Genomic DNA, 14,845 nt, shown 5'->3' on the forward strand with positions numbered 1-14,845 from the left:
ATAGATGAAGTCGAAAACAATGAAACTTGAGTCCTACATAATAGATAAAATTTCATTAACACTAACATTAATTTTAATCTACTTGAAATAGAGTAATCATGAGATACTGACATAATACAAGATAACTATTTATGGTAGAAAAATTATATGGTTAGTGGGTAAATTATTCAGATAAAAAATATGGTCATGTATATAACAGCTAAATTAAACGATGATTGCTTTACTGATCTAAAAATCCAAACTTTTTTAAAATTATACCATCCTTAGGAAGATATATCTCTTCTCACTGTTGATATAACTTCCATCAATATCTTCAATAGCTTATAAATAAACTACAACCTTAAACGGAATGAATACCAAAAGGGCCATGCAAGAGCCAAAACTTAAGTTTGAGGTTTGCAAGTGGTTGAAGATCAATTACTTCAACAGCTTATTCTGAGTTGGTGATGATGATGTGGGATCATGCATCCATCTTGTATAATGCAAAATAATTTTCATCGTCGATAAAATTATCACTTTGAGCAAGATCTTGTTGATAATGTGTTATATTATAGAATGGATATAAAACTAAAAGAAATATAGAATGAAAAAGAAAGAAGAATAGAAGATGAAATGATGATTCAGAAGAATAGAAGATGAAATGATGATTCAACTTTCACATTGGCATACAATAAGTTTGTACGTATTTATAGGGCTTCAAAAACCATAAGTTACAAAGCATTAAGGACCAACATTGAGGTACCTTATAAATTATATAGGGTTACAAGATAATGAATTTAGCGGTTATGGATATTCATTTTTGGGGGGTTACAATAGGATTAAATTGGGGGCTATGGACATCCATTTTATCAAATGATTAACAACATTTTTTAATTTGTTTGTTTCACAATATAAATTTAGAGAAAACTTTTAAAAAATAATATCATAATATTATATTACCTCATCATCTATTAAAAATAATCTTTGATTGCTTTTTGGTGTCATTACTTTTTGAATATGGCTTGACATTGCTCTTTGAAAAATCACCGCTTTAATTCTCCATCTTATTATTGCTAAAACTCCTCATTTTTTATCAGCATTTTTTGTTGGATATTACTTGATTGAATATGCCTAAACTTAAATTTAATTGATATATAACTCTAATATTAATTAAGTGATAATTAAGATTATTAGAATTCAATTCAAATATTAACTTTAATTGACCTTAATAAAATTAGCATAATTTTACAAAAAAATCAACACAACTTTTTTATGTCAACTTTTTTTAGCTATTTTATGTCACTTTTTTAGCTAATAATAACTAAATTAAATTATAATTATAATTATTTTAAATTTAATTTAGTAACATGAAAAAGAAAATAAAGGATATTCTTGTCAGCTCAAAAGGTTTTCCAAACTCGTCCTTATATATATAGAGAGAGATTAATCTTTAAAATTTCCATATCAATGAAAATTTTCTATGCTTTATCAAACACACCTTGACTTGTATTTAAAATTTTAGTTAACATCGGTTACGAGCTTCAATTGTTTGACAATTCTTATCCAAATACAAAGAAAAAATAAAGGATAAAATAACATTTAGTCTTTAAATTTTACAACTTCTTTCAATTTAGTCCCTAAACTTTTTAAGTCCATATTAGTTTTGGAACTTGACAATTTTTTTTATCTAGTCCATATGATAACGTGACATTATGATATTATGTCACATCATCATTTAAAATTATAAAAAAATTTATAATATAATATTAAAATATCACATCATCACATAAACTAAAATCAAAAGATATTATCGAATCGAGAGATTAAGAAAAATAAAAATAAAATCAACAACTAGATATAAGTTATCTCAAAATTTAAAAATTAATTTAAAAATAAATAAAGACTAACCAAAGGGAATCAATGATTACAAACTTACAATATAAATGTCAACTAACAATTTTGCAATATCCTTTTTCCTTTCATTGCCGAGAATTGGATTCACATATTGTTTTATAAAATCCCAAATGTCCCACAAACGACTAAAATCTTCTTCAATCACTTCTTCATTTCCTTGCGCTTGCATCAACTCTTCCTTTACGTGGGCTATGTTGAGATTCGCTAACTTCTCTTCCATCATTCCCACTTTCAAACGTAACATCCCAAAAAAGGGGTTAGAAGAAATTGATTTGTGAAATTAAGAGTGGTCATCTCTCGGCTTTGAGTTAAGATTTTGGAAATTTTGACAAGGAAATTGATCTAGTTCAGTGGTTAACTATTCTGGTTATGTGTGTGAGGTTCTGGGTTTGAATCCTGTTTCTTAAATTTTTTTTATTTTTATCAAACCCCTATTCTTTATCATATGGTATAAGTTCTACTTCCGATCAACTAATGACAAGAATGAGCCTGTTAGTTCATTGGCTAAGTATTCGTCTACTCTTTGGTCTTGTGTTTAAGTCTCTACGAAAGTAATATGGGAGTGTTTTCATTCTATTGCCTCGTAAGGTAGTTTTGGTTGGTTTTAGATTAACCAATTCTCTTAACTTCCTTTTTGGCTTGTTACATTCGTTTTATCCTCTCTCTTTTTTTGTTTTGACTATCATTTCAACATTTTTTTTTATTTGTCAATTCTTCCACCAACGATTTTTTGTTGAATCTTTGAGACATCTGTCCTTCTAACTCTTTGCGTTGTTCATCTATAATCAATCATATAATATTCTCTATCAAGTTCCTGCGTGAGTGTGTTGTTAGACGGGGTTGTAATTCGTCTCTGTGACGAAAACATTGACTTACGTAATTTTTTGTTAGGCAAAGGACTTGAGTTTAAAGTTCTCTCGATGACATAAGGTCTGCAAAATTGTAGCTCTATTATCGGTAAGTGCGTAGTTTTATTTGGAGTTGTGCGTCGAAGTTCTTCACCATCACTTCAATTTTGGATGCTAATCTTAGCAATTGATTTCGAATACGTCGTTTGATCTATTACTGTAATGTTGTTTAAGGATGAGAATTACTTTAATCTTTTAAAAATTATAAAGATATAGATATTAACGTGGTAAGATTGCATTTTTATTATCGTAAAAATATAAAAGTTAATTTCAGCCCCAAAATTTTTTTTCTAACTTCGCCCCCTAAACACAGCCATGTGGCCTGTTTGATTTTGGTACAGGTTTTTCGACATGGCTTCAAGCTATTACACAACTTAGCGACACAACTGTGTGACCTTGGATTACACGGCATCAAACTGTTACACGGTTTGGCCACACGATCATGTATTTGCACCACACGGTCTCTACCTTGTCACACGGTCATGTGACTCCTGTTTTCACTTTTTTCCTGAATTTTTGTAAAAGTTTCAAATTAGTCCAGATCTGTTCTTGGGTTGTTTTAATAGCTTCTTATACTCGATTAAGGCTTGATTATTATTGATAATCATCGAATGATTGTAATTATATTATGTTATGAATTGTTTGATCATTTATGTCGAGATAGTGAATAATGTTGATGTTTTACTATTGTAATACCTTATAGCTCAGGTCAGGTGATCGGATCGGGTATAGGGTGTTACAATTCTTGGTAAACTTGTATTTTTCTACCCCACCATTTGGTTTGGATTTGGGCTTGAAAGACTCAAACTTCTCTACCTTTTTTGCCACAAAACTCCATAAGTGACTCTACTCTAATCATGGATTTGGTAAGTTCCTAAACCTTTTAACACTTTAATGCTTGCTTTGCCCACAGCTTCAACCCATCCATGAAAGAGAAGAAGGTCTATTTCTCACCTAGATTGGAAATTTGGAACATGAGTTCACTGAACTCTCGCACATACTCCCTAAATATGCCTTGTTGTACAAGCCAATGCAACTTAGCCTGAGCCTCATCCTCGGCATATACTAGGTAAAACTGCCCCTTGAATTCACTCTAGAAATCCTCTTAAATCCCAATGGTAGCTCCACCTTATTTCACATCTATAGACCTATAATGTCACCATAACAAATCGACATTAGTAAAATACATAGTACCAATATTTACCTTAGTAGCATCATCTACAATGCCTTTGGCACAGAAGTATTGCTCTATTACCCAAAGAAACTATGTAGCTAATGATCTCCCCCTTGAGCTCATCAATTTCTTCTTTCAAGATCATTACCATGGCCACGAGAGCATCATCCTTCTAAGTTAGCTTACCCACAGCAGTATTAAGAACCCCTTGCATCACATCCAATTAGCACTGAAGGCCTTTGGCACTTATCCTTAAGTAGATCTTGCCTTGATTCTAGCTCTGTGGTGTGTCCCTAAACTTCCTCAAGGGTCTCCCTCACATCACCCATGGAACCCTCGAGTTTGGCAGCCCTACCATCCAAAGCTAATAGCATATCCCTCGGTCAACTAGCTTTCATGCCCTCACCACAAGTCTCCTTAGGCTCAATCTGATTATCAACTTCTTTTTTCATCTCAACCGGCGCCTTCGAACCTTAGCACTGATACCAACTATCACAGGGCTAGAACTTAAGTTTAGCAAACCGCGGAGCCTTAGGCAATTTCTTTGTTTCAAATCCGCCTAAGTCAGCTTGCCTAACTCTCGAAATATGAGAATTCTTTCAGAATTCTCTACGGCAACAAAATAAAGTGGAAGCAAATTTAAAGCAAGTGAGCAACGAAAGAACTGAAAAAGCTATAAGAAAGCAATGCACACATGGTCTTCGAGTAAATGCTCTCAAACATATTCTTTATACAACAACCAGATTTTCAATAGTGTCAAAAACGGTGGTTTTGGAACCTCGTTCTCCGTTGATCGAATCCGTAAATATTAATTAGTATTTACGAGTTAATTATGGTATTATATTAAATTTTGGTCTGAGGAGTTTGTTAATTAAATAGTTAATTAAATTACAAGCATTTTGACCCTAAAGCTAGTGGTGTTGGAAAATAAGGTATCGGACCTTGTTTCCGTAAACCGAGCTCGTAAATATTTACGGAGTTATTATATAGGTGAATTGAATTTTGTATAGGTAATTTTTTTGAATTAGTGACTAATTAAGGTATAAGAACTAAATCATAAAAGTAGTAAAAGTTAACCGCTTTGTATTTTAATTAATTGAAAGACCAATTGAGCAATTGGACCCTTCAAATTATGTTAAAGGAAGTGGGTGATAGTTGGCGGCCACCAAATTTGTTAAGTGTTTTAAATATTAGTTTAATCACAAAAATTAACAAACTAATAAAATTTAATTAAAAACTAACTAAAGTATATAAGATAAATAGATAAAAGTAAAACAAAAGCATTCTCATTCATTTTCTTCGACATACGAAACAAAAGGAAAGAAAATGGGGTATAGAAGCTTTAATTTTGAGCGAAAATTAGTTTAATCGAAAGATAATTAAAGGAAATGAGAAATAGTGGATTAGTCTCTCATATGTTGTTTGTTGTTGTTTTCTCATGTAAATTCATATTGGATTTACTTTGTTAATTTATGTTATGTTATGTTATGTTTGTATTGTATTATATTGTTTTGTTTTATTTTTTAGTTTGAATTGCTAAGTATATTGTTGTTGGCATCAAATGAATTAAATTGAATGAACATGAAATATATGAAAAATATGAATAGATATATGATGTCAAATGGATGAAAATTTGTTATATAATTGGATAATATGTACATGATAATATTATATGGGTTAAAATGTATATGACATTTGAAATATGAAAAGTTTGTATAAGACTACAGAGTTTAATTAGTATGAATTGGATAATAAGTTGTATGAATTTAAAAAACAATTAGGATACGAATGGTGTTCCATTAAGGTTCCAAAAAGAAAAATAGGTGTTGTGATCAGGGATTACTATGATGCCTTAAAATTCAGCATATGTTGTGAATTTTCTGAAGTTAGTGTTTGCAACACCGTACTAAGCTAGTGTTAGCAGCCCAAATATGTTAACTTGTATAAACAAATGTGTGTTGTGATCGGGGATTAATTTAATGGCTTGAGATCCAACATATGTTGTGGATTCTCTAACTCCATAATTAAGTAAATTGCGAATTATCAGAACGATTCTTCTGAACAAAATTGCAATTACTAGATTCTAGTTGTATATGTTCGATTGGTCCCTTCGCTAGCTCAACAAAAACTCGATCAGACTACGTTTGAATCAGAAGAAAATTCTTTGACTTTGGAAATAATTTAATTGAGTTCATTTATTCAATGTGAAATTAAATTGGGCGGTCGTAAGAATTATTCAACTATAGAATTTGATTAAAGAATTTTCTTGAAATTTTAATTTTGAAAAATCTTAGTAATTTTTGAGAAAATTAATTTTGATCAAGTAAAATTAAATTAATCAAATTAATTAAAATAAATATAATATTTTTAGAAATTAATTTTCAAGTCAAACAATTGGCTCAATGAGTAATTGAACTTGAAAATTAAATTTGAGATTTAAAATTGGAACCGAAAACCAAAAACTAAGACCGAGACCAAAACTGGTCGAACTGGTTCCGGTATGTGAAACCGAATCAATGGTCCAACTAGTGGCTGGACCAGACTAGTCGAGCCTTCACTGGCCTAAATAGAATCGAAAGCAGCCAAACCGACTCGGAGTGCGGTGAGGGTGTCGCACCTGCATCACTGAACACGGTAGTGCTATGGCCTGGCAGATGGTCAACGGAGGTGATTCTTCAACAATTAAGCAATAGAAGAATTACACTCCTACTGCGACCATACTAAATAATTTGATTTCAGATTAATTATTCTAAAAATAGTATTATTTTAATAAATTTAAAATAATACTTCTCTTAAAAACTATTATATGAATTTAATATTAAAATGATTAAATTTAATATTATTTGAACTCTCTAAAGTCTCTCAAGAGTCGTAGGTAATTATTTTTTATATACTTGAATTTAAGAAAAATTAGTAAAGAGAAATTTTTTTGAAGAAATTATTTTAGAATATTTCTAAAGATATTTTTTTTATTTACAACTTTGTCTAAAAATTTAAAAAAAATTCAAAATTGACCCATTGATAATTTTGTGAAATTTTTTTTGATTCAAAACGTTTATGCTAGATAAATAAAAAAGGTAGAATTTTAATTAAATGTAACTAAATTTTTATTTTTTGCTGAACTTATTTTAAGCTGTATTTTCAATTCCGTTTTCCGCTACCTTTACACTATGTTTGGTTGGGTGTATTGGCTATGCCAATACACCCCTAATCGGTGGGCCCCACCTAATACATCTTTATTCCATCGTTTGGTTGAATGTGTTTCTAATACGCGTAATACAATACAGATCTAATCGGTGAAAACCACCGATTTGTAATACAGCCCTTCTGCTCAGATTAGGTGCTGCATCGTTTACCCTCCCTGTTTTACCCTCCCAATTGGCTTCCCCATTCCGTCGCCTCTTCCTTCGTTCTACCTTCGTTCTACCTTCGCCTCCCGATTGGCTTCCCCATTCCTTCGCCTCTTCCTCTGTCTCTCAACCTTTTCTTTTCTTTTTCTTTACAACCAGTCACTCTTTCGATTTGCCAACCAGTCGACCTTTTTCTTTTCTTTTTCTCTGTGTCACTCCTTCCATTGCTCTCAATTGGTGTTACTGCTACTGAAAGGTAAAGGTTTCTAACTCTCTTTTGCTCTCAATTATCTTGTAATTGTTCTAACTCTCTTCTTCTCTCTGTACTGAGTTTTAATGGCTATCTGTATTTAACATTCCTGTGGATGCTTGCTAAACTACGTACGTGTCTTGAAATTTTTCTGTGGATACTTTACTTTCCACTGGATATAAAAATTCTTCAGCAAAAATAAATAATTATATTTTGTTTTGAAAAGTAAAATAAAATCTTATTTGTGTTAGGAATTGCTTGTACAGAATTTGCCCTTGAGTTCCAAAGGAATATCATCAATGGCCATGAATGTCAGCAGTGCCTGTTTCTCAGTTTTGAGTTGCAAGAAACCCAACCGAATAAGAGCGGTTGCTTCCGAGGATTTTGCCACTACCGCTGCTCTCAAAACAGATACAGAAGACAAATTGAAGTTAGGAGGATCGGAGCTCAAAGTGACAAGGCTCGGAATCGGAGCATGGTCTTGGGGTGACACCAGTTACTGGAACAACTTTCAATGGGATGGTAAACTTTTACATTTTTCAGCTCATTTTTCTTTGATTTTTTTGCTTATTTTTATGGTGTTTTGTGTAAGTAATTTCATAAAATGAAAATAACAGAATAATGGGTTTTTTCTTCTTCTCTTCCCCCCAATATTTTAATGTAATTCAGCGTTTTCTTGCTTGTGTAACGTGTTTGTATGGTTCAAAAGTTAAAAGGTTGTTTGATATCTAGATTTTGGATTATTTTACTCTCTTTTTTCTCTCTAATTAAGTTTATATATTTGTATCCCTTGTATACTGGCAGGTTCTTGGATTAGAACTATTGATTTATTGTTTTCTTCCAATTACTAGGTTTAGTGTTAGATTTGATTTGTACAACTGCCACAAAGTGATGTGTTGAGAATGTTCTATGTGGAGCTCTTGGTCTGCATTTGTTGCTTATGCTTTCTGCATATCTGATTGATTTGTACTTGCTGTGGAAGCAGATCAGAAATTGAAGGCTGCTAAGGCTGCTTTCAATGGAAGTCTTGATTGCGGAATTACGTTTTTCGATACAGCTGAAGTTTATGGCTCTCCGGTAAAACACGAGATCATCTATAAATCAATTTATTTACTTTATTTATGGAAGAATATCGTTGATGATTCCTTTTTCACAGCTCGCCTTAGGTGCTGAAAATTCTGAAACTCTACTGGGAAGGTATGTGTCTTGAATTTCATTGAGGACAACGGTGTTACTTTAAAATCTCACCGAAGGTGGAATGTAGTACACAAAGTCAAATAATCAGAGTTTGGAAACAAGAACTAATGTCAAATGCATAAACTGAGTCTGGCATATATATTCTTTTTAACACAAGTAGGGTGCCATATCTTTGTTTTAGGTGCCCTTATCGGGAAATATAAACCAGAAAATCCGCCATCTGGACCTAGAGGCCGGATTTACACTCCGGAGTTTTTAACTAAGGTATGTCTCTTGAGTATTTCGTATCCCAATTTTAATTTCAGACTTGATTGCTAAGGTCTTTTTAAATATACAGCTCCGACCTCTCCTTATCAGAATTAAGGAAATAGGAGGGAACTATGGGAAAACTCCAACACAGGTTTGTTCTTGTTCTTTTGCTTGTATATATATATATATGCTTAAATCTGTTGATAGATCTGTTGCTTCAATATTATGGTCATATTAATAGCACTTAGCAAAAAGACAAGTGCATTAGAAACTCGATATTTCATGTGCTGCCCATTGGACACCCAACATCTTTAGGCATTAGGCTTGGATGGCGTTTTCTTTTCATTGCACAATATGTGACTCAGCTTAATTACAACCATGGACACTAGTCCGTCTACAACAACCTCATAATCATGGCCTACACCAGCTGGGAAAATCTTGGCTCAAGTTGGTGAAATAATTGGTACAGAAGTTGTCTTCTTTAAAGTATATTTGATTTCCATGACCCATTCCTCGACCAAACAACATATGCAGTCATGCACTAAGATCACAATGAGATGAGAAAAAACCACAAAGCTTCGCAAGTGCTTTAAGTCCTCTTTGATGGCATTATCCTAATTTGGTATCTATGTATCATCTCCCCTGTAACTTTTAGATACACATCTGGAAGTTGTCACAAATAGGTGGAAACAGGCTGTTTTATTCTCATACTTTTTCATCTCGAGTTGCAACTACTCGATGGGGTATTTTAAAATGTGCTGAGATCTTTTATGAAATGAGCTTTTTTTACTACAGGTGGTGCTCAACTGGTTAATAGCACAGGAGAATGTTGTGCCAATCCCAGGAGCCAAAAATGCTGCACAAGCTAAGGAATTTGTAGGTGCCCTTGGCTGGAGACTAAGCAACGAAGAAGTGGATGAGCTACGGTCACTGGCATCGGAGATAAGTCCTGTTACCGGTTTTCCTGTGGAGAAGCTGTAATTCTTTTTGCTCCGATTCAGGTTGACTTAATTCTTGAATGTTAAACATAGAATGAATAACTCATATTCTAGTATTGGTTCCTTTGAGCCTCATCGTTTGGGTGTTCATTCTGATGCCCAATTTATGGGATCAGATAATGGGAATTGTCTACTAGTGGTGTGTGGGGCAATGATTTCTACAAAAAAAAAGAAAAAGAGAGTAATGGTTCCTCTTTCTCTCCCCACCCTGTTTGTAATAGTACCATGTAATGTATGTATATCTTTGTGGTAGTCCAGTCAAAGAAATTCAATCCTAGAAGCCTTACCATTTATTATAATGTATAACTTAAAAATCAATTAAAGTTTAAAAAGGACACATTTGTCTCCAATTCTGAAGAGCAAAACCATGAGCTGTTTATGGCATCGTACAAATCTATAAGCTTTAGCATATAGAAGATTCATAAGCAGCCATGGAATAGCTTAAGCTAGCTAAACTCATTTCCCAAGTTTTTTTTTAATTAAATAAAAATTGAATCCAACACTGAATATAATGTTTTAGGCAATGCATTTCTTTAAATCAAACAAATAATTTGATCTCTCAAACCCAAAAAAAGTCATCCTTGAATGCTTTATAAGAAGTCAAAGTTATGTCAACCAGATTTCCAATTTATTATTTCTGAAAGTTACAATAATAACAAATTACGATATGAATTTCAAAATTTTTAAGAAATGATATATTTCTTGGTTTATAAATTTTACTTTTTTTAAAAAACAGTCAAATTAGTAAACAAAAATTTATTTTCCAAATTAAAAAATAAATAAATAAAATTCTTGTCTTCTACTTTTGAGCCATACAATGTATGTTTGCTTGGTCCAATTCATATATTATGATTTGAGTCAATTAATATAAGAATATTAATTACTAAGAATTTTATTAAATTATATATTTTAATTAAAATATATTTAATAATAATTATGTTAATTTATATTTTACAGTATCATATATTATGATTTGAGTAAATTAATATAAGAATATTAATTATTAAGAATTTTATTAAATTATATATTTTAATTAAAATATATTTAATAATAATTATGTTTAAATATGATTAAATTATTTATTATTGATAATAATAATCTTATTATAATTTAAATAACAATAACAATAATCATTTACCAAAACAAATTTATGCTAAGGGTATTCTAGTCATTTTAGTTTTTTTCATTATGCTATTACACCTCTATTCCATTCAAGATTACTATTACGCCTCTATTCCATTACATTCAACCAAACAGTGGATTAGCTATTACACCTCTAATCCAATACACCTCTAATCCCAATACACCTCTAATCCAATACGCCTCTAATCCAATACAGCGAACCAAACGTGCCCTTAAAGTAAAAGAATAATTTACCAAGTGATTTTGAGCCCTCTGATATTGAGATTTTGAGCATGGCCCATCTTGAAAGCTCTACTAAATTCTGTTCCTGGCCCTCGCATCCATCGCATGCTTTGTTCTGTTTAATTATTTTCGGCTGCTAAAAACTTAAGCAGGGAAATCCTTAAGAATACAATCGGAAACAGCAATGGGGACCGCGCCGGCGCAAATTCCGACGAGCTTCGGACACGAGCTCAGGGCTTGCCTTCGTTGCCGTCTCGTCAAAACATATGATCTGGTTCTTTTTGTTCTTCCGTATTCAATCATGGTTTTTTTTTTCTCGCTTTCAAAACGCTTCATATCTATGGAGTTTTAATTATTGTTTCTTTGGCTTTAACTTCACAGTTCAGAGAATCAGGATGCGATAACTGCCCATTCTTTAAGATGGATGGAGATAATGAGCGCGTCGTAGATTGCACTACTCCGAATTTCAATGGGTTATCTTTCCATTTTATTTTATTAGAAACAAAAACATTTGCATTAAACGTTAACTTTCTTGTCTCTTTTAGCTTTGTTTGAAATATGTTCTGTTGATTGGTTTCTTAGTATGATATCTGTGATGGACCCGGCTAGAAGTTGGGCTGCTCGTTGGCTGCGAGTTGGTAATATGCTCAACCCTTTTTCTTTTCAACATTTTCTGTTTATTGTCGCTGTGGACAATTATTTTAGGAATTGTTTCAAAGTTTACCGTACTTCTCTGAGAGTAGAATGGAGAATATGATATAGAAATTTGTGGTGATTAGACCTGTCAAGTTGGCGGAAAGGATCGGTTTTGAGAAAGGTTAATTTAGATTTTAAAACTTTCAGTGTCATTTCGGTTCGAGTCCTCCTAATTATTTTTGATTTGGGTCAATTTCAAATCTTATCATTTAGAATGTGGGCATTTTGATTTTTGAGTCAAGGTATTATAGGCATGGATCATTTTGGTTTTAGCTTCTTTGGGTTTAGACCATTTTAAGCAATTTGTTTAGATCAGTTCCGGGTTCGTATCAATTTGGGTTGGATTGGACGGATCCAGGATAGTGACATTTTATATAAATTCATCAGGTTGAGTTTTCAAGTTTGGGTCATCTAGTTGTGATGCTCTCTTGCTGTCAGCTTAATATACTTCTTTTATTTCCCATATACAATCTCGCATAAATGTTGGATTTGAATTTTGAAGCCTATTCTTTATGAAGATGGTTGAATTAATGAACTCTCTAGTAATGCTTCTAGACTTCATAAGGCACTAGAATTTTGATGCTTTTCGAAATTATATGCATACAGTATTCCATTATATCCAATTCTTATATAATTTTAAATCCTTTCCAGGAAGATTTGTCCCTGGTTGTTACACTCTTGCAGTTTCAGAGGCACTTCCAGAGGACTTGCAGGTATGGCTGCTCAGTTCATTAAATTCTTTTATTTCCTTTGGGTATATCATGCTGTATGGTTCATTAATTTCTTTATGGTAGACATTGCTGCCTTTGTGCTCTATGCAACTATCTTCTAGCAGTGGGTCTACGATGATAATATTTAGTTTCCTCTCTCCATTATTAGCGTGTCGTATTTTGGGAGCTGCAGTGGCATACTTGCAGGCATGGTTTCTCATCTTATGTGCAGTTCATTAGTTTTTTTTATTTGCTTTGGGTATATCATGCCAGGTAGGTAGTGCATTTCTTTCTTTCAGTATGGTAGACATTGATGCCTTGGTAACCATAGGTCTATGATGATAATATTCAGTTACCGGGTTGTCTTTGTAAACGGCAGTGGCATACTTAGGAATAAGTTCAAATCTATCATTTGTTATGGCAAATGTCCATTTGCTTTTCCCGTTCAATATTATATTTAAGCCATGCTATGTTAAATTTGATGATTTTGGTACTGGAAAATGGCTTGTATAACAATAATATATCTACATGCAACTCGTTTGTATCAAAGTTTGTGTTTGTTGATTAAAGTTTCGACTTTCGGTCTTCTTTCGTGGTTTCCGAAAGCATTAGCTTCCTTCATCGATCGTTTGTTTTCCTTCTTACAGGCTTTATGCGAAGAAGTTCATGTGCAGTATGTGCCACCGAAACGGGTGTAATGGATAGCCTCAATAACATTGTAAGGATGGAAAACTGCATATTATTAGTAGTGATGGAGGAGAATAGTAACACAGTGAATTGCACCAACTTGTGGGATTTTGACAAGTTGGTAAACATACTAGTCATCCACAAGAAAGATTTTGCATGGAATTTGGTTCTTGGTGTCAAAAAAGGCTTTTATAAATCTGGCTATTACTTTGTTGTCCACAATTGCAAATTAGAATATTTGAATTCAGTTTGTTTCATAGATTCATCTGCTTCATGTTTTTTTTTTTTACGGGCTATGGAGACTAAATTTTTTGAGGTCCATAGTTGTCCCTCTCAATGATATTACTTTTAGAGTTTGTTCTCTCCTATAAAAATGTATCGTGCTTACATCAATTTAAAAATTTTAAAACATTTTTAAAATGGAGTTTATCATATAGGAAAGCACAACTAATTTAAGTTGCCATAATTGAATTTTTTTGGGTTAAATTGTTTGAACATTGATTTTTATAATTTTAAATATTCTAAGTACCAAAATTTTCTAAGTATATTTTAAAACTACTACTGTCTAGCTTTCAAAATATACTCTTTTTTTTAAAAAAAAAATTATCTATTATAAATTTAAATTAATTAGAAGTCAAAGTTTGAAATTTGACTTATATTATTTTAAAACTACCACATTCTAAGTTTTTTAAATTGTTTATTTATTGTAAAATTAAAAATAATAACCACTAAAAGTCAAAATAAACTATCCTATGTACCAAATATCTACCTGTTGATATATATATTTATAAGTTTTCTTGCAAGAAATATATTTAAATGTTGTGTTTTTAGTTTTATATGAGGAATAATTTTATGAAAAACACAATCACAATAAAATCAAAATATATCTAAAAGAATTTAATATAAAATACTAAATTCACACGTGACTTAAATATGAGGCTGCGGACATTATTGTCCTTCCGAATTTCAACACGTGTTTATTTAGGCTTTTTATAATATAAAAATATTCTGTTTTTATAAGTTGGAATTTTTTTTAAATTTCAAAAAATATATTTAAGTGTTAATCTTATTACAATAATTTTATTAAATTTATTGGTGTAATATTTTGAAATATATTTTTTATTTGATAAAAAATAACAAAATTAATAATAATTGTAATGCATCTAAATATAATAGAAAAATTTTAATGATGTTAACAATTAAATTTATATTTTTAATCTGTAAAGCAAATGAATTAAATTTTAAAGATGCAAAAATTACATAAAATTAAAATATATTTTAGTGTAAAAAAGATGTTAAGTCATGATTTATCTCTTAGACTACATTATTTTTTATTTTGATATTTAATTTTTTTATCATATTAAATTA

General features: G+C 31.6%; 1 protein-coding gene and 1 pseudogene across 2 annotated transcripts; both read left to right on the forward strand.

Annotated features, from left to right (window-relative positions):
• Positions 1 to 7,271: 7,271 nt before the first annotated feature.
• Positions 7,272 to 10,296, forward strand: LOC107894637 (uncharacterized oxidoreductase At1g06690, chloroplastic-like; annotated as a pseudogene).
• Positions 10,297 to 11,453: 1,157 nt separating this feature from the next.
• LOC107894924 (transcription elongation factor SPT4 homolog 1) lies at positions 11,454 to 13,736 on the forward strand. 2 transcript variants are annotated; one of them, XM_016820091.2, is made up of 6 exons: positions 11,454 to 11,658; positions 11,766 to 11,857; positions 11,967 to 12,022; positions 12,732 to 12,793; positions 12,875 to 12,997; positions 13,438 to 13,736. In XM_016820091.2, exons 1-6 carry the CDS (start codon positions 11,569 to 11,571, stop codon positions 13,486 to 13,488), a joined length of 474 nt encoding a protein of 157 aa, XP_016675580.1. In that variant the 5' UTR covers positions 11,454 to 11,568; the 3' UTR covers positions 13,489 to 13,736. The 2 variants fall into 2 exon arrangements, with proteins under 2 accessions (XP_016675580.1, XP_016675582.1); XM_016820093.2 differs by lacking the exon at positions 12,875 to 12,997 and having other exon boundaries at positions 11,461 to 11,658.
• The last annotated feature ends 1,109 nt before the right edge of the window (positions 13,737 to 14,845 follow it).

This window comes from Gossypium hirsutum, chromosome A13 (assembly GCF_007990345.1).
Source record: "Gossypium hirsutum isolate 1008001.06 chromosome A13, Gossypium_hirsutum_v2.1, whole genome shotgun sequence".
Taxonomy (NCBI): Eukaryota; Viridiplantae; Streptophyta; class Magnoliopsida; order Malvales; family Malvaceae; genus Gossypium; species Gossypium hirsutum.

Coding starts and splice junctions, on each gene's coding strand:
- LOC107894924 (XM_016820091.2), top strand. CDS start 11,569: ATGGGGACCGCGCCGGCGCAAATTCCGACGAGCTTCGGACACGAGCTC. Junction 11,659..11,765: donor TCGTCAAAACATATGATCTG/GTTCTTTTTGTT, acceptor TTAACTTCACAG/TTCAGAGAATCAGGATGCGA. Junction 11,858..11,966: donor ACTACTCCGAATTTCAATGG/GTTATCTTTCCA, acceptor TTGGTTTCTTAG/TATGATATCTGTGATGGACC.